This window comes from Antedon bifida, chromosome 7 (genome assembly GCF_963402885.1).
Source record: "Antedon bifida chromosome 7, ecAntBifi1.1, whole genome shotgun sequence".
NCBI lineage: Eukaryota > Metazoa > Echinodermata > Crinoidea > Comatulida > Antedonidae > Antedon > Antedon bifida.
Window position 1 is genome coordinate 785051 of NC_136232.1, and position 18951 is coordinate 804001.

General features: G+C 33.6%; 2 protein-coding genes across 4 annotated transcripts; one reads left to right on the plus strand and one right to left on the minus strand.

Annotated features, from left to right (window-relative positions):
• Positions 1 to 257: 257 nt before the first annotated feature.
• Positions 258 to 6563, minus strand: LOC144847375 (arylsulfatase J-like). The gene is made up of 11 exons (XM_078703676.1): positions 6474 to 6563; positions 5922 to 6023; positions 5474 to 5633; positions 4912 to 5024; positions 4385 to 4513; positions 3959 to 4081; positions 3154 to 3280; positions 2187 to 2541; positions 1376 to 1527; positions 917 to 1063; positions 258 to 418 (listed from the first exon to the last, which is right to left on the minus strand). The coding sequence occupies exons 1-11, from the start codon at positions 6474 to 6476 to the stop codon at positions 258 to 260; spliced, it is 1572 nt and encodes a 523-aa protein (XP_078559802.1). The 5' UTR covers positions 6477 to 6563.
• Positions 6564 to 6584: 21 nt separating this feature from the next.
• On the plus strand, positions 6585 to 17299 carry LOC144847885 (arylsulfatase J-like). Of its 3 annotated transcripts, none has more exons than XM_078704450.1 (11): positions 6585 to 6700; positions 7182 to 7307; positions 7769 to 7928; positions 8461 to 8573; positions 12038 to 12166; positions 13024 to 13149; positions 13454 to 13580; positions 13807 to 14161; positions 14770 to 14921; positions 15409 to 15570; positions 16056 to 17299. In XM_078704450.1, exons 2-11 carry the CDS (start codon positions 7194 to 7196, stop codon positions 16205 to 16207), a joined length of 1590 nt encoding a protein of 529 aa, XP_078560576.1. In that variant the 5' UTR covers positions 6585 to 6700; positions 7182 to 7193; the 3' UTR covers positions 16208 to 17299. The 3 variants fall into 3 exon arrangements, with proteins under 3 accessions (XP_078560576.1, XP_078560574.1, XP_078560575.1); XM_078704448.1 differs by lacking the exons at positions 8461 to 8573; positions 12038 to 12166 and adding exons at positions 9707 to 9819; positions 10244 to 10366; XM_078704449.1 differs by lacking the exon at positions 7182 to 7307 and having other exon boundaries at positions 6612 to 6700.
• The last annotated feature ends 1652 nt before the right edge of the window (positions 17300 to 18951 follow it).

Here is an 18951-nt window from a genome sequence, read left to right on the forward strand (position 1 = left end):
TGTGCCAAGGAGTGGCAAAAGAGGTCGAAGGACCACTGTCGCCATAAGGCGTGCCACACCAGCATTTATAGTACTTATTTCTAAAATATAAAATTACTAAATACTGTACTCTTAATATTTAATATAAGTACAAAATGAAAACTAGGTGGGAAATAGAAGAACAAAGAATAAATCTCTACTTCTATCGCCTCTATAACTCCTAGAGGTAGATAATTTGAATGTATAAAATATAAAAAAGCATTAGTGGGAGTTTCTTCTCAAACTTGTATATTATTGGTATCCTGCTGTAGTTTGATCCATGGAACCCAGTTGCCACCGTGTAACTTGGGGTCCGCATTTAAATCTGCGTCTACATTGGCAGCAGGTACAACGGTTGGAAGAATTTCATCAAGCCTTGACTTCATTTCTAAGACAATTTCTGTAAAAGTAAAGATTTCAAAAGCTGTTATAATAGCAAAAAATGCATTTTGTATAAAACCTGCACAAAGGAAACATTTATACGATTGTTGAGTTGATTTGGATTGCCTAGGAACTAAATAGGTCATTTAGAAGTGCTTTCTCTACATCTTTTTGATCCAATAATAAAATGACACAATAGGCTAGGCCATAGGTTTTAGGTCGTCGCAAATTGCAACATGCTCCCTAATAGAATTGGTCATCTAGGCAGTAAAGATTGCTACAATCAACTGGAAACGGTTTTTTAAAGTTAGATAAAATAGATCCTCTTCTGGTCAATGGCTTTCCGCATCAGTCCTACCCCAATTGGTAGGCCTAAATTAAATGCTTATAAATCTAAATTTGAAACATTCAATTCCTATGCATATATAAGGAAGTTTTTGAAATAATGCATATTCCTTTTTTTATGTATTGCTAATGATGTTGTTCCTGATTGATCACTTTATGGAATGATTCTTACCTGGATGGCTATCGGCAATGTTGTAATATTCACACGGGTCATGTTTAACATTGAAGAGGCACGGTGCTTTAAATGGCTGGCAGTTTGTTGTAGCATTATCAGGCTTGGGAAGACATTCAACTCGTGTAGCTCTTGGATCTGGGTTTACTGAAATGTTGGTATACAAACTATTTGATAAACTGATCCGAGACAGCTTTGGAATTCCGGTTCATTGAATCAATTGTATGATGCTCATACCGACATTGGAAAGAGATTGGTTCCCTGCCATGGATTGTTCATCATATTTAAGAAGTGTAATAACACACACCACCCTCCAAATATAGATTAAACCCTTCCCAGTACAATTCCTTGTCAAGTTGATACCACAGGTTATGTGTTTGGATGTGGTACAAACTTTCTTACATTGAAAATATTCAACCAATCTTTATATCATATAAAATTTCTGAATCTGAAAAGTACCTTTTTGTTTGCCTTTTGTTGGATACCAATCATTCCAATCATCAGGCTTGAAGCTGTTGACAACCAACTTGTAATCACCTTTTCTCAATGCAGAGTAGTTCCCAACAGTGTCAATATTATGCAGGATCTCCACCCTAGGGCTTTGTTTTCCACTAAAAATTGATTCAATTAATAAGAAATTGCTAAAGCTGCTAACACTGACAGTAAATTTAGTAAAGATATAAGTATACCTACCAATGAGGCACCAATAGTTTTAGTTTATTGGTAATTCCAAATTCCTGTGACGCATTCAGACCCTATTTTATCCTCAGACACATTCATTCATATACATTTTGTTACCTGATGTGGCTGACTAGAGTGTCATAGGTCAGTTGTTACCTGTGAGATGAGTTGTGAATCTTATCCGATTCTACAATACACTCAGGAGCCCTGTGCTGATATTGGTAACTACTGTATTGTGATATGAGATTACTTAAGATCGATTCCCACTCGCAAGAGAGTTGATCCAATCACAAGATGGATGATCATAATTGTTTGAGGTGCGCTTACGTCCTTGTGTTGCACCCAAGTGAGGAACCAAACATTATCAATGACCATTGCTGCCAATGAGATTGGGTGTCATGACAACCCGAGCACAGTGTTGTAATGGTTTTAAGCTCTGTCTACACTATTAATTTAGTTTCATAAAAAAAGTGTGATGTGCCCAAATATGAGTATGGTAGTGATATGACATCATCATGTCCATATATGGGCACATCACATTTTGTTGTCACATAAAGTTTGACAGTGTAGACAGAGCTTTACAAAATACCTTGAAACTGTGTCCCACTGATTCATGCCATATATGTTCTTCAAGTTGCTGTCATCACCTCCTGCTAACTGGTATATTGTTGGGAACCAATCACAAACATGTATCAATTCTTTTGATACTCTTCCTGGCTTTTTCAACAAGGGGCTATTGACCAAGCCAACCCCACGCACACCCCCTTCCCATAAAGTGTGCTTGGAGCCCCGTAGTGGTTCATTACTGGCACAGTTTCCATCAAAACCATTTGCTGGCCCGCCATTGTCGGTGGTGAAGATAATTACAGAGTTTTCATATAGACCAGTGGATTTTAAGGTTCTTGTGACGTTGCCAATGCCATCATCTAATGCAGACACCATAGCTAATATGATTATAAAATTGAGAAAATATACTGGATGATTATCGATTTAAAGACTGGGAGTTTGTATACTGTAATCAACCAAATGTAATAAATAAGAATCCTAGGTCTAAATAACAAAACCATTCATCAATGTATAAACACAGCCATACAGTCGTTATGCTTCAATGGTTTCAGTAGTTTCAGTGTCACCAACACTTTGCATGGGGCAGTGTTCCGCCTTTCAGAGTAGTTTATTGGGAATGCACATTTTTCATCAAAAGACTCCTTGACCAGTAGTTCTGGTGGTAAACATGTATCCTTGGATAAGGGCACATCTACTGTAGGTTGTGTACATTTTAATGTACTAAGTTCATCTTTCGCCGTTTTTCGGGGTTACTGGTCATTCCAACTCCTGTCACTGTCATCGTGGACAGAAGAATGAGTGCAGTTTGGTGGCAGCTCAACATGAAGGGATCCTTATGGGAGTTGTGTGTGTTAGTCCACTGCGCTTTGAGACAGTTATTGAATAAATCAATCCATTATCATTTATCACAAAATAAAATGGGTAAACGATAAACAAAGGATGGATCAATCCGGTAGAAAGTTTAAATATATAGTTTATGTGAAACCTACCTGCAAATATTTGTCTGTCGTCATCACCTATATCTGGAAATCTATCAATGTACTTTTGTGGGGCTTGTAATATCTGATCTGGGTTACCACTGTGGACAGCTTGGTAAGGTAGATATAGGAACAAAGGCTGTGAGATGCATTGGTAGTATATGAAAGAGGAACATGACATTAAAGAGTCAATTAAAATTGCAGCAAACAAATCTGGAGAAAGTTGTCGCTTTTACCAGGGAAGAGTGAAATTACAATAACATTTCACTCTTCTATTCCCTGCTTTTACAAAAACAAATGATCATAGACTGTTCTTTTTCCATTGTTTTTTTTAAAACACACAATGTGCATGTAATGAAAATGTGATGAAAACAAAATTTGATTACCAGGAGGTCATTCCTTTTGGAAGTCTTTACAAGCTCATGCCAGCCACAGAGCTGCATAGTTAGCAAACCAATAGGTGTCCACTAGGCTACCCTTTTTAGAATGATTTTATGTGATGGCTGTTTATGAAAATGGAATAAAAATATTCAGTACAAGAAATTTCATCAGGATGTTTCAGCAGAGAGTAATCCTGAATGGCGTCTGAACAATTGAACATTTTATGGGAATAACAAAAAAAACAACCACACTCTTAGGCTCTGTTTACACTATCAAACTAGTGTGATGTGCCCAAATATGGTAGGATATGACATCATTGTATCCATATATGGGGACATCACACTAGTTTGATAGTGTGAACAGAGCCTAATGGTGTGGTTGAACATTTCTTGTCACATAAAGTTTGATAGTGTAGACAAAGCACTACAATACTGACCTTTGTTGAATTGACATGATCCTTAATAATATTTTCCGCTTGCTCTGTAAATATTTCAGTAGAATATTGACCGAACACAGGCTTGTAAACTCTGCCATTTTTATGAAAATCAAACCCCCATAGCTGTCAAAATTCAACAATATTTATATTACAATCATGTTTTTCCCAAATTAAATTCTTGCACGTGGAATGAACAAAAAAAACAAGTTAGAATTGCTGTTGTACCATCCTCAGTCAGGGGCGGACTCAAAGGGGGGCCTAGCCAGCCTGGGCCTCCTCTAAATTTCACAAATTGTAATGCAAAGATAGGACATCAAATTAAGTGTTATAGATAAACTGAATGCTAGAAAAGATTTTGGTATGAATACCAACCAGCTCATTGCAGATTATGTAGAAAAAGGGCTTAAAATCAAACAAGAATCATACCAATTTCTTGTCGGCATAAAGATCTGAAGTGTGCTCAAAATAATCCTCTTTTCCCAGGTAGTATCCAAAGGCTGTATCAAACCCTCGTTGCATAGGCAAGTACTCCTCTGCAAAATGACCTAGGTGCCACTACGACAATTACAATTAAAAGATGTTATATATCATTTGCCGTTTTTGTTTACACCGACAACATAGATAAGCTGCTTGAAAAAGGTACGAGGAACTACATGGGGATTTGGGTTGAATGTGGCGTTTAATTTGTCATTTCAGATCAAATATCGAAAAAAGAGAATTGCATTTATATTATGTGTAATATTTGGAACAATCAAGAAAGATTACTACTACTAGCATAGCATAACAACCGAAATATCGAGCCATTCTCAACTTGGAACCTTCGTTGCATAACTACTACTAGTAGCATTGCAAACCTTTAAACAATATTGATCCGAACTTTACTTTGGTTAAATTGTCAGACACATTTTACATACAAAGTGGGTTAAAGTTCATGCATCAGCCAATTGGTTTACCTTTCCCACCATGTGGTTTGAATACCCAAATGTGCGTAAGTGCTCTGCAATGGTAGTCTCATTAGGTCTCAGACCGTAGGGGTTTGCTCCTCCAATTGTTCCATGAAACAAGCCTGGGAAAAAATGGTTCAACACATGATAGTATTATTCACATTACTACTCTACCCATCTGGTGTTATTATGGGGTATGGTTATTATTACCCCATAATAATTGTGTAACTTACTAAACAGACAGGCTTATAAGCAAATATTTTTCGCCTATAATAAAGTCGTAATATATTATTATTACAGCATAATTTTTATACAGTATGTACAAACGAATATTATTAGACTAAGACTTCAAGAGCATGGAACCAGGGAGGTTGCACTTGGGGCATGTGCTTCCCTCTTTTTAAATGAAACTATGAACTACTTTTTGGTATCTATCAATACAGACTGTATGTTCAGCACTCCCCTGTTTTAAAAATCCATGATCATCCTCTGGACTCGCTTTCTGTGTTACCATGTTTTATTTTGGTACGAATTGTGAATGTTTTCATCATTGTTCTCAACACACACTTACCGGTGTGGATTGGATGCCGACCAGTCAGAAGAGCGCTACGAGTTGGTGTGCAGATGTGCTGTACATAGTAGTTGGACAGGATGACCCCTTCATACGCCAACTGGTCAATATTTGGTGTTGGAATCTGACCAGAACCATGGAAACTAACATCATTCCATCCCTAGATAAAAGGTTAAAAATTTCAAACTTTTTTTTTTTAATAATTTGCAACAAATGAATTAAAATATCTTTTGTTTCAGGAAAATCATCTCTCTTTTTACCTATATGATTTCTTTAATTTTTTTTCATTAAATGAGGTTATGAATTTTCTCAAGATACGTCCACTTTTAGAAACGAAAAAATAAATTAATTTTCCGATTCAGACATCTATTACCATTTACCAATTTATCAACAGAAAATAAGAAAATTGTATTGCTATTTATGGATAGATCTTGTTACCAATACTTACTAAATCATCGGCCACAATTAGAATAATGTGAGGTTGTTTGTTATTTGCTTTTACAGAACCAAAAATGGTAAACAATAATAAACATAATAGCATCTTCAGTAACTGAAAAAGAAAAGCATATATCTTGGAATTAGTTGATAAAATCAATTTTTCTTATCTCTCTTATAATCAACAATACACACACATTTCTTTTTAGTAGGAATTACAGTTACAAATAAATATCATTTTTGTAATTGAACACACACAGGACTCCAGATGGAGTTGAATAAGTCACCCCTTTCAGTTTTGACTTTTAATTTTGTTTAAATATTTGGTATCATGCAACCTGTAGTGTAGTGTTGCAAGGATTGATATGTTGCTAAAATTGGTGCACCTACATTGCACTCTACCACACACAGCTAGCTCACAACAACAAAGGAGGAGGGGTACAAAAACAATACATCAATGCATCATGCTACAAACGACTAAAGAGCTCCACAGACAGAACATTCACTTCATTTTGTAAAAATCTATTTCTGTGACACTTATGAAAACAGCTAATTGATTACTTACCATACTAAAGTGTGATTAATTATTTTGTTTATTGTTCTGTACCTACTACAGTAGTGAAGTAACGCATGAGTGATCACGACACGGTGTTATCATGTGACTGTTGACTTGGTGTATCACATGATCAAACAATTGGAAGTAGATGAGTGCCTGGTTCACGAAAATCCTCAAACCAAACCATTGTTTAGCCATTTTAATGTAATCTAATATGTTATTTTAGATTAATATATGTAAGTACTTATCTTAAATGTTGATTTGAATCAGTATGCTTGTTTCTTGATCAATTAATCATCGACAAATATTGTGCTGTGTGTACTACTATAGTTACTATAGTCTATAGTGAGTGAGTGTAGTAACAGTGTTACTGTTGCAGTGTTAGTATTTATTAATTTATGTCTGGGTGGCCTTGATAAGTTGAAAGAGAATGGTAGACCTTTGTAGAGATTTGAGACCCAAAACGTCAGAACATGAAGTAACAATGGTCAGCCTGGCTGGCCAGAACGGGAAACCTATATGAGCATCGATGAATATGAATTGTGTGTTCTACTTTTAAAATTGCCAGGGACCGCGTTTATATTTATAAGTTTTATTTTATAAATCATTGTCTTTTCCAATTTTCTAAACGTTACAGTAATTTCAATTACGTTCAGCACCCCAAACCAGCACCGTGCTTTATTGTGTTTAATTTTGTGTTTTTTTTTTTAAAACCAGTAATTGAAGAAAATGTTGAAGACCAATGAAGGACGCCTATTCACAGCATTTCTAACTGTTTTTTGTGTGTGGACTGTCACTGCCCAGAAACAACCAAATATTATTTTTATTGTTGCTGATGACTTGGTAAAGTGCACAATATTCTTTAAAAACATAGTCAGCGGCAGATCCAAGATTTTTTTATACGGTGCAGCCGCAGCGATAAAGATATAATTGTAATAATCAGTTAAAAATATCAAAAGTAGTTCATAATTTAATGTTAGCTATAAAAAGGGAAAACTCCACCTCTAGTGCTACCCAGCAACTGAATACATCTCTGGTAGTTGTGTAATATACACTTGAAAACGGTGCATCACCCTGGGGATTGCCATGAGTGCTAAGCACTATCAAACCAGCTCTCCGTGCTACACCTCAAACAAATAAAATTGCTAATTTTTAAAACCATTTCTACTAATATTCCAATTTTAGTCCAAACTTGATTGTCCCCTTGTTTATTAAATAGCACTAAAGGCTTTATGTTATCAATATTGAACACATCAACTGTGTCATATTTTTTTTTTCTCATAAATAAAAATTTGTCGCTTTAGGGATGGAATGATGTGAGTTTCCATGGCTCGGAACAGATTCCAACACCAAATATTGATAAGTTAGCATACGAAGGAGTCATTCTCTTCAACTACTATGTGCAGCCAATTTGTACCCCAACACGTAGTGCAATAATGACGGGCAGACATCCTATTCATACAGGTAATTTATAATACAAAATTATTTATTGTGATGAGCAAATTCTAACCTTAAGAATAACTTCCTTATAAGTTCCGTCTACGCTATCTGTGATGTGCCCAGATATGGATATGATGATGTCATATCACTACCATGTTTGGGCATAGCACTACCATATTTGGGCACATCACACTTTTTTTTAAAAACAAGTTTGAAAGTATGACAAGAAGAGGAAACCATTTAGAAAGTGTTTTTTTTTTCAATTAATTTAGGCATCAAATACCAATACAGTACCGGCATCGTACTAACCCATAATAATTGATTATTTATATTGTACAGTAAACAGTAATGATTGGTTTATTTTATTTGAGCTTTAAAAAAGTCTTTTATATTGTACTCAAATAAATCCAAAAAGATTTTTACTGACAAAGGCCCAATGGAAAACACTACTTGATACTGGAGTATATTTTTTCTGGTATTTTTGTGTGGTATTTTGAACAGAACCAGGCTCGATGGTTGATGATATTTATTTCATACTAGTTTTATATCTTGACAGGATTGTATCATAACGTTATTATGGGTCAAGAGCCATTTGGCCTCAGACCAAATGAGACCACTGTTGCTCAGTATCTTCGTGATTTAAATTATTCCACAGTAATGATTGGAAAGGTGTGTTATTACTAATTAACTAAGTTGTGTTTAATTACAAAGTTTGAGGAAGTCTTTAGTCCTTTCATTTAAAACAATCATGATCTCCAACAACAGTTAAAACTGTTAAGATGATGTTTCTGCTAAGGTACTCAAGTGTTATTCTGTAGAATGTTAAGCATTAGCTTACGTTTAACTGGGGTTTCCAGAGTGTTGGACATTGATCTTAAGATCCAGTGGCGTAAACCTAATGCCTCTGGTTTAGGAACCCTAAGTGGCCCTCCAACGCTGGGTTTAACCAGTTTAGCCACTTTTGAGATCATGGGTTTGTCGCATTGCTTGTATTCCAAAGCAACACACTTTACTTATGGTTGCCTCTCTACACACAGGTGTACAAATGGGTCAAGGCACACCTTTTCACTGATTACTAGAGCTACATTATGGAAGTTGTTTTCATAAGTGTTATGATCCAAATCTAATATATACAGCGCTTAGAGGTTTGAACTGTGTATAAACATGTTTTTGTTTCTTGCGAATGATAAGTAATTGTACTGTGTATGAGACATGCGTCAGTTAGAGGCTGGGCCATCCTCTTCTTTGAGTTTTTGAGCAAAATACTGAAGATAACACTAAGCCATTTCTTCTATACACAATAATATGTGTGCACTAAAAAGAACTTGGTAAACTGGTGGTCATATCTATGCAAATCTTGGAAAGCACTGCTTTCTGTGACGTTAGACACATTCAACTGGAAATCAGGTTACAATATGATACTAAGAACACTGAATAAAAGTCATATTATTATGCCATATGTAATTTCTGGGTTTTTAAAACTGTATTCTTTTCCCATTCCCATTGACTATGCAGCTTTTGAGTCGAAAAGTTATTCTGATCCTTTTTAATTTTTTTTCAATTTTTACATCGGAAATTAATGATAAGTTGACAAACCCACAATTGGATGTTTGGAAGGGGAATAGGGCCCTGCATCAGTAACACAACATTATTTGCATCAAGATATGCTTACTGTATACTACTAATTACTACATGTTTAGAAACAATGTAAATCTTATCTTACAAAATATGTAGAAATACATACATATAAAAACTTCAGTTTACCCTTTGACCTGCAAAATTGTTTTCACTATGCTTTTCAGGCTTATTTCATAGTGTAATAACGGCTGCGCAGCCAGATGGACTTAGGCCAAATGAGACCACTATCCCTGAACACTTACGCCAACTTGGTTATGAAAACCACATGGTTGGCAAGGTAGGTTTTTGTAAAAAAGATACTGTTTATTCCAATTAAAAAGTAAATTATAAATTAACAATATAATTACAACAAGAAAGGATACATTATATACTGTACAGTATATCAAAAAATTGAATATATTATAATGTTGTTGGCAGACGTCTGTTGCGAATGAATTAGTCAATATTCATCACAGAAGCCTCAAACACAATACAAAAATTAAATACATTACTATAAATTATAATAATTGTTTATAGATATTCAATTATGTTCAATCATGGAAAGACAAAAAGCTTAAACATGTATTTTTCTCTGAAAACTCAATATACATAATGACTTTATTAAGAAATACGTTTTAAGAAAAAAAAAGATACTGTATGATATTCAAGTGCAAACTCCTCTAATGCTCTAACGGACTCTTTTTGTATGTCATTGTCAACAGTGGCATTTAGGTCATTTTGCCAAAGAATATCTCCCAATAAATCGAGGATTTGATTCAAGTTTTGGATACTACCTAGGAAAAGAGGACTATTGGGAACACACCTCCTCATTCAACTTCTCCAAGGTACTACAATATTGAGAGATTTGATTTGCAACAGCCAGGAACTAGAATATTCCTTGCATAAGCCAGCCAGGTTGAAAAACAAGACAAACATCTGAAATAAAATTGCTAAAATTTGACAAATAAACAAAATTCAAAATAAATTTGAGGAAGTTGACAGACAATTCAAATAATAAGGAATTTAGATTCGATTGAATGCTATTTACATATGTAAACTAGTCGCTATTTTTGCTGGTAGAAGAAAGATGTATAAATATGTTAATACTCTTGCGTGTGAAGTGAATAATATTTGTTAAAATAATTTACCTATAATACTGAAGCAGTTCGGCTGTCAGTGATAGTAAATACTTGGCTTTTGCAAATCAACTTCTCTATGCATGACTGTTTCCTATATATTAAAATATTTTCCTTACATTTTAATTATTTTGTCCATTGGTTCTTTTTTTTTTGACATTTTTCAATTATTTTATCTAGTCATCATAAATAATGTGAGAGGTTTGTACCTCATTTTTCCGATCACACATAACATTTACCAAACTACTTTCAGAGATTTTAATGTTTAATTCTATATTAGCGTTTTTTATGATTATAGATAGTTTATTTTTGTTTTGTTTTGATGGGGAGGGATGTCTAATCTCTATAAGTTGTCATCTTTTCCATACTACTTCTTTAGCTCTGTCTACACTATCAAACTTTATTTAATAAAAAAATGTGATGTGCCTATATATGAAAATGATGTCATATCACTACCATATTTGGGCACATCACACATTTTTGTCAAACTAGTTTGGTAGTGTAGAGACAGAGCTTTAATATGAACAGTTTTCTGCACCGTTTTTGTAAGTTCTCAATACACAGCATGTATTTACCAGAGATTATAACACTGCTTCATGTGTTGGTTTTGTAGTCTCCTGAACCAGTTGGTGAAATATTTCTTAAAGTCAGGAATAGAAAAAGCTATGATAAGTAGTTGGTTTCTTCTGTTGTACAGGATAGGTTTACTAGTAGTAGTTAAATTGTCATATATCATATTGCACACAGAACCAACAACTTAACATCTCATCCGGAGATATTTAAAAATGTATACTATATATACCCATTCATGAATTGTTTCAATTGTCTAAGTAGCATTGCAGTCTTCAATTATAACTTGTTGTTTTGTTTATTTTTATAGCATGGTGTATTTTGATATGAAGTATAGTATTTATAGATGTGCAGACTTTTTTTCCATAACATAATGTGTGTGGTTGTGGTTGGTCGATATTTAAGGTACTTGCCTACTAATCCCAGTGTCCAATGGTTATACTTCTTGTCGAATAACAGGATTTTGTTATACTGGATATGTTTATGTTGAGTATCATGTATAATTGCCACCTTTTAGGTTTTGAGACCTTAGCAGAATTACATCTTAATTATATCTTTAATTCAAATTTTAAATTAAAAAATGCATTTTAAATAACATGAAATGACTAAAGACTTCTAAAAATAATTTAAATATAATATATAAAAAATGGTTGTGTATAATTATGAACAACTTAATTTAGTATTGCGGAAAACATTACCCAGTAACTTAAACTTTTTAAAGTAATAGCCAGTTTAAAGCTTATTTGATCCAAACAAAAACTATTGCAAAACTATCCAACTATTTTATCATCTATCATTTGTCCTGTTCAGTGGCATTTAGGATTCTTTGCCAAAGAGTACACGCCCACGTATCGTGGCTTTGACTATCATTTGGGCTACTACACGGGTAAAGAAGATTACTTTGTGCATACATCAAATGAACACATTGCAGCAGATAAAGTGAGTATGTTATGCTGTCAAAACCTGGTTATCCTCATAGTACAGTTGGCTCTGTACATGAAGTATTTTAGGCTAAATTTTTTAAATGTTTCAAGAAATATGGGACTATATTCTGTAAAGGAAGAGTTTGATATCTGTGCCATCTTGGTGTCATCATGGAGGATAAACAAAATATGTAATATTCTCATTGTCTCGTCCTTTAAATGGGATGTTAAGCTGTTGTTTCTGTGTATATAAATACATTATAAAAGAAATTGGTGTCTCATGGTGTATCGATAATGGTATTAGCAGGCTCTTGTTTTGGACAGAGCCTAATTTAAATTCTCTTGGTTTTATTTTTATATTAACACTTTATGATATACATGGTTATTTGGTTCACTACTGTATATGAAACGAGTAGGATGTATTCTAATTCACTGTCCATTATAGGTGCTCTTGTCTGCCTGCAGAGGCCCTAATTCTACAAAGAGTTCGAATTGATGGATTTAACTCTTAAATTATTTAATTATTATTAAATTAAGTCTTATTTTTTGTATGTACATAAACACAGATAACAACTTTAATATTACCTTTATTTATATGGGTTCAATACTGTTACTGTCAAATGTATAGCAAATCCCTGACAACTACTGTATATATTAACTCTCTGTTCTGTTTTTTTTTTATTTAAGTGAATTCTGTTATAGTTAACCTCTGATATATAGCAGTTTGTATTTAAAATTGATCATGCTTACTCATGTTTTTTAGTTTCTTCTTCTATACATATTTTATTGTATTGCTTTTTTCACTTGATCTTTTTTATTGTGCATGCCGCATTCCAAACATAACAAACAATTTAATTGATGTTAATTTCCCAGCATGCATTCTGGGGATATGACTTCCATAAGAATGGTGAAGTGTACAAACCTGAATTTGGACAGTATTCTACTGAGCTCTACGCAGATGCAGCTATAAATATTTTGAAGAACCATGACACTTCAAAGGTAGAGTTTGAACACATTTCAATGTGTTTGCTAATTAAATTATTAAAAAACCAAATTATCTTGTGAAATATGGACCATTGCTTTCTGAAAAATGTAAAGAAGTCTCTCTATTTTTTACCATTACTATCCATTGTCCAGATTGTTAGAAATATAGAATCTCCCGATACAAGATGCTCTATTTTAAAGAAGCATCAGCAAAAAAAACAAATTATTCTGTGATTAACAAAGCTTTTGGACAACAAATATTGTTTGTGTTGACAACAGTAATGATTAAAATTGAAAAATAAAACTCTTTTCTTTTTAGCCACTGTTCTTGTATTTGCCATTTCAAGCTGTTCATAGTGCTAATGAAGATGATCCATTACAGGCTCCTCAAAAGTATATAGATAGATTCCCATATATACAAAATAAGCAAAGAAAGGTATATGCTGGTAAGTCAAGTAGCAATTAAGCTGACTTGTAATGCAAAGATGGTGTTACATGATGCCGCATATAGATATAGGAAAACTTTATTGTCTCCAACAATCCGAAGAAATTACAAGTGCTGGCAATCAAACATACTGAAAGAAAATGACCCACTTTTTTGTGGTAGTTGAGAATTTTCTGTTTTATTATTGCCTAAGTAAATACTCACAGAAGATCTTCCTTTTTCAATAGCAATGGTTTCGGCACTTGATGATGCTGTTGGAAATGTCACTGCCAGTTTAAAAGAGACCGGCCTCTACAATAATTCAGTAATCTTTTTCACGACTGACAACGGCGGCCCTGTCTGTGGGTTCGACTACAACTGTGCAAGTAACTTCCCTCTACGTGGCGTCAAAGCAACTTTGTGGGAGGGAGGTGTTCGTGGAGTTGGCTTGGTTAACAGTCCTTTCTTAAAGAAACCTGGTAGAATTTCTGAAGATCTTGTGCACGTCTGTGACTGGTTGCCAACGATTTATCACTTGGCTGGTGGGGATACAAGTAAACTAAAGAACTTGGATGGATACAACCAGTGGGAAACTATATCAAGGTTTGTACATGAACACATCAACTCAACACAGACCCTACAAACAACCCCTGTGCTGGCCCAACAAGTCTGACATTCCAGGAGGTCAGGTTTTCAGAATGAATGGCCAATATGCATGTGTGGAACATTGGGAGAATTTTATGTTCGGGGCCTAGCTGAAACTCTAGAAACCTTTGACCTATATAACAATGTCTATAGTGGCAAATTGTCTGAAACAACAATATACTGTATGTGTGAAGTATTGGTTGCTGCGATAAGATTGGCAAACAGTACACACTCACAGTATCTGAAAGTACTTTTTTTTTGCAAATAATCTACAGTATGAACTTGTTTAAATACTACTTCTCTACTTGTTACTACTGCATCATTACTTATCTTTACATTCAGAAACTAGAGTTTTTTTATACAGTAGCTTGGATAAAGGAACTATTTCATTGTTCATACTTTTGTTTCAGTTACTAAATTCAAATACTGTAACAAACCGTACATTTTGTTATGCTCTGTAAAGCATGTTTTACATTTATTTATTATTTATTATCTTTCCTGATATTTGTTATAAGCTTTTGATGACAATTTAATTTTGAAATGAATGAATTTGTTTGTTAATATAGTGGTGTGACAAGCCCAAGAAAAGAGGTCATTCACAATATTGATACAGTTGGCAACTTTTCAGCTATCAGGATGGGAGACTATAAGCTTGTTGTCAATAGCAACTACAATGGATCATGGGATGGCTGGTATCCAACTAAAGACGAGGATGAAGGTATAATTTTTTATTTTTTATTTGTTTACGTTATTCATTATTTTTAACTTAATGCGGTGTTTCATATCATTTATTTGTTTGACAAAAATCGTCTGGGGCTTCTAAAGAAACAATGAAGTTCTATAACTTGTAAGTCAGAAGTCCCAGCTTAAAATTTACAACTAAAATAATATCAATGATGTTTCTGGACGGTCATTGTGATTTGTTCCTTACTGGCATATATTCATAGCAGATATCTATCTGTATGTGTATGTACTTTATACCATCTTTTCCTATTAACTTTTAACTAGTGCTTGTTCATCTTTGATATCTTATATTTCAAACTACTGTAATTAATTAAAAAAAATAAAATATTCTGTTGTGTGTTTTCTATTTAAATTTTCTGATTGGAATATCTGCAGCAGTGATTGTTGATATTTCTTTATTCAAACTAATTTTTTTCAGTTAGAATAGATGGTAGTACAGTAATTTTTTTTATTTCCACCAGACTTTGTCATACCCGTAAATGTAAACCCACAAGCGGCGGTAGTGCACTGTCCACCAAAGCCGCCGGATGTCGAGACAAACTGTCAGCCATTTAAAGCACCATGTTTGTTCAATATTAGAAATGATGCTTGTGAATATATAAACATTGCTGCGCAACATCCAGGTAGACAAAAGAATTCATTTATTTGTGATTTTGGTACCAATAAAGTTTAAAATGTCTATTTTAATAGGATATCAAACAATTTATGTGATTTTTCCAAGTGATGTCTGATTTTCCTTGCTGGTGCCATATTTGTTTCGGTAGTGACAGCTTAGAGATTGTCGATTATATTTTGTCTGCAAGCCAAATCAGAGTTAAAACAAACTTAACATAGAGGTTTTGTTTAAAAAACTTTTTTTTTCATCAAAAAGGTGATCTATTTAAGATTTTAGCCTAATTATCAATATTCATTTTGAAGTGACTGTAAGACATATGAAATTGAGTAAAAAAATTGTAAAATCACAGTACTTTGGTAACATAGTAATAATGATCTTTATTAGAAAAAAATTGATTTTGATTTTCCCAAGTCTGATTTTCCTTACTGGTGCCATAATTGTTTCAACAACAGCTTGAAGATTGTCAATACATTATATTTTGTCTTTTTGTAGACATTGTTTCCAAACTGCAAGCCAGGATAGCTGAACTTCTACCAACAGTGGTACCAGCAGCTAACAAGCCTGAAGATGTCAATGCTGATCCCAGATTACATGGAGGAAACTGGGTTCCTTGGATAAATCTAACACGATTCAACGAAGTGTAGTTTTGGAGGGTTTTTTTTTTCATTTTAGCATTTCCTTGATAAATAATTAATACAGTACTACAATAACTCAATAAATTAGTGAAATAAAAAAATGTTCTAAATTAATTTTTTAAAATGCAGTATTATAAATACACAGAAACAAAAAGGAAAATACAGTTTTAGTAGTGAGAAAATAAGAAACATTTTTAAATGAATGAGATTTTAAATAATCGTAATTTTATGGGTTTCTAATGGGTCCAAAGTTTAATGAATAAGTTGAAGTTTATTTACTGATAACCTGATGTGTCCAAATATGGTAGTGATATGACATCATCATGTCCATATATGGGCACATCACTCTTTTTCACATACACTTTGATAGTGTAAGCAAAGCTTTAGTCAGTATGACATGTCAAGTACACTTGATACTGTGGCGTTGTCTGTGTTGCCGGTATGGGGGACAGGTGTATCTTTGGTTCTTTCTCTTGTAAAGTCTGCTTGAATAGTGGAATAAAAAGCTCCGGTTACAAGATCAAAACAGAATTGGGAAGTACATTTTTCTTGCTACAATAGGGATACTTTTTAACAATTTTGAAATTCATTTATTGTTCATATAAATTATAGTTACCGTGATTATAAAATCAACGTATAAATTGCAATATTAAACCATGTAATAGAGTTAGAATACTTAGTTACTAGACACATTATACCATGCTAATGTTAATAGTCAGGCAACTTCCTTTAAGCGAGATTAGACTACCTTTATCACTCTAAACAGACAAATTACTAGTTTAATTGAGTAGGTCTTCTATGCCCCATATTGCCATCCATTGCTTGCGACAGGTCCTGACAGATTGAATACTGTACATTACAATCCGACAATAAGATCTCCAGCCAATTACAACTCATTTGCATATTTTTGCATAGGATATTATAGAAATGTTGAATTTAAACTTACATTATTATACTACTACTGGAAGTATATAATATAAATCTATTTTTCTACTGTAAAAGAAGGGGTTATCTACAAGATTTTAGTCATCATTTAATGTGCCTTGCACAATGCAATAATTTTTAATTATGATTTTTTTTTGTCTACAATAAAATCGATTGAAAAAAAGAAATGTGAGTAATTTAACGTCAGTGATTAGTTCATTGATGCTTTTATGTAGTGGCCTATCAATAAGAACCACATCGTCTTTAAAAATAAGTACATTTTTATTACCAATCCAACAATTCATGAGTTGTAAGTAATTCAGTAATTGACATAATTCGAGATGAAGAATTCGTTTATTGCTTGCAGGCTTTTTAATCATTTTTTATGTTTTATTATTTTTTCAAATCACCAAAATCGTTGCATTCAAGGTTTTCGTGTTCAACCGAAAACTCGCCAATATTAATGAAACGCACGTGACGTACTTTTAACTTGTAAAAAAAGTTACCACTGTTGGCCTCACGTCACTTTTTCTTTGTAGTAATAATAATTATTTCAATAAAATGTTTCTGGTTGTTGTGCACGCGCATTCGTCACAATAAAGACACTGCAAAAATATTCTTTGAAACGTGGCGGCGCGCTGAAATAGAATGTGCGCGCTTAGAAACATACTTATAGTTGCCATCGCAATTCAAAAGAAAAACATAGTGCCAGGAGGAGGAAGCTGTTATCGAATTTTATTGTTCAAAATCTGCTTTCTACGCGGTCTACATTAGACATAATCATGAAATTTGTAATTTTAACCCTGTATAAAAACCAACGAATCATGCTTTTAATGGGCCTAATGCGTATTCGAGGTCTTAAATTTGAAAAATGTTGTTTTATGACTCGGACGACTCGTCGTACTCCTCCTCCTCCAGCCAGCTAGGAGGAGGACGCCGCGCGATCGCGATGGCGATGATGTCAAAAGGTAATTTTTTTAAATTTATTTGAACATATTTATACAGGATAAAAACAGGTATAGGCCTACTACTAGGTAGCACCTGTTTTACATGTCCTGTTTATAGAATAGGTTAAAAAACATACATAAAACATACTAGCCTAGGCTAGGCCTAATAAAACTGTAAAAATAGCAATAGGCCTATAAAGACAAAAAGTAATGAGAAAAAAAACTAGAGATAAGTGATACACATTTATCTATAGTTTCGTAATTGATAATTCAATTTATCCGTCTTTAAATGACTTTCGATACTGTATCTAATACTTAATAGGCATAGTTATTATGATCTTTGACGCTTTGTTTTAGCTTGAAGTTTCTGGTGATGCTTTACGGTTGGTAACATTTGCATGTTGTATTACTGGCACTAACGCAGAATTGAGCCACATAATGTTGCGAAAAGAGTTTTCAGATATATTGCAGGTAAGACGGCAAGGTGAGTATTAAATTATTGTCTATTGCTTTTACAACTAAGTCAAGTATTATGAAAATTAACTTTGTTTGTGTGTCAAGAAGTACAGTAGTAGAACTTAGTACTGAACACTGATTTTTATCCTAATAGTTTTTTTTAGTTATTCAATGTATGCGAACCACAACACGGGTATAAAAGGCAAAGAAAGAAACATTGAGCTAAACACCTAAAGTTGGTCTAGACAAAACAATTAGTACAATCTGCTATAAATGTTATTCAACTTCAAAATTATTAGAATTTCGCAACGAGCTTCTTTTAACACTGTTGATAATGATTTTATTACCGCGGTACTAATGTTCATTGAAATTGGCTTGAACGTTTCTTTTCAAAAAATATGTTTACTTAATATCTTATGATGCCTA

Coding starts and splice junctions, on each gene's coding strand:
- LOC144847375 (XM_078703676.1), bottom strand. Junction 5,634..5,921: donor TAATTGTGGCCGATGATTTA/GTAAGTATTGGT, acceptor CCTTTTATCTAG/GGATGGAATGATGTTAGTTT. Junction 4,514..4,911: donor CAAACCACATGGTGGGAAAG/GTAAACCAATTG, acceptor TAATTGTCGTAG/TGGCACCTAGGTCATTTTGC.
- LOC144847885 (XM_078704450.1), top strand. CDS start 7,194: ATGTTGAAGACCAATGAAGGACGCCTATTCACAGCATTTCTAACTGTT. Junction 13,581..13,806: donor GCAAAGAAAGGTATATGCTG/GTAAGTCAAGTA, acceptor CTTTTTCAATAG/CAATGGTTTCGGCACTTGAT. Junction 14,162..14,769: donor CAGTGGGAAACTATATCAAG/GTTTGTACATGA, acceptor TTGTTAATATAG/TGGTGTGACAAGCCCAAGAA.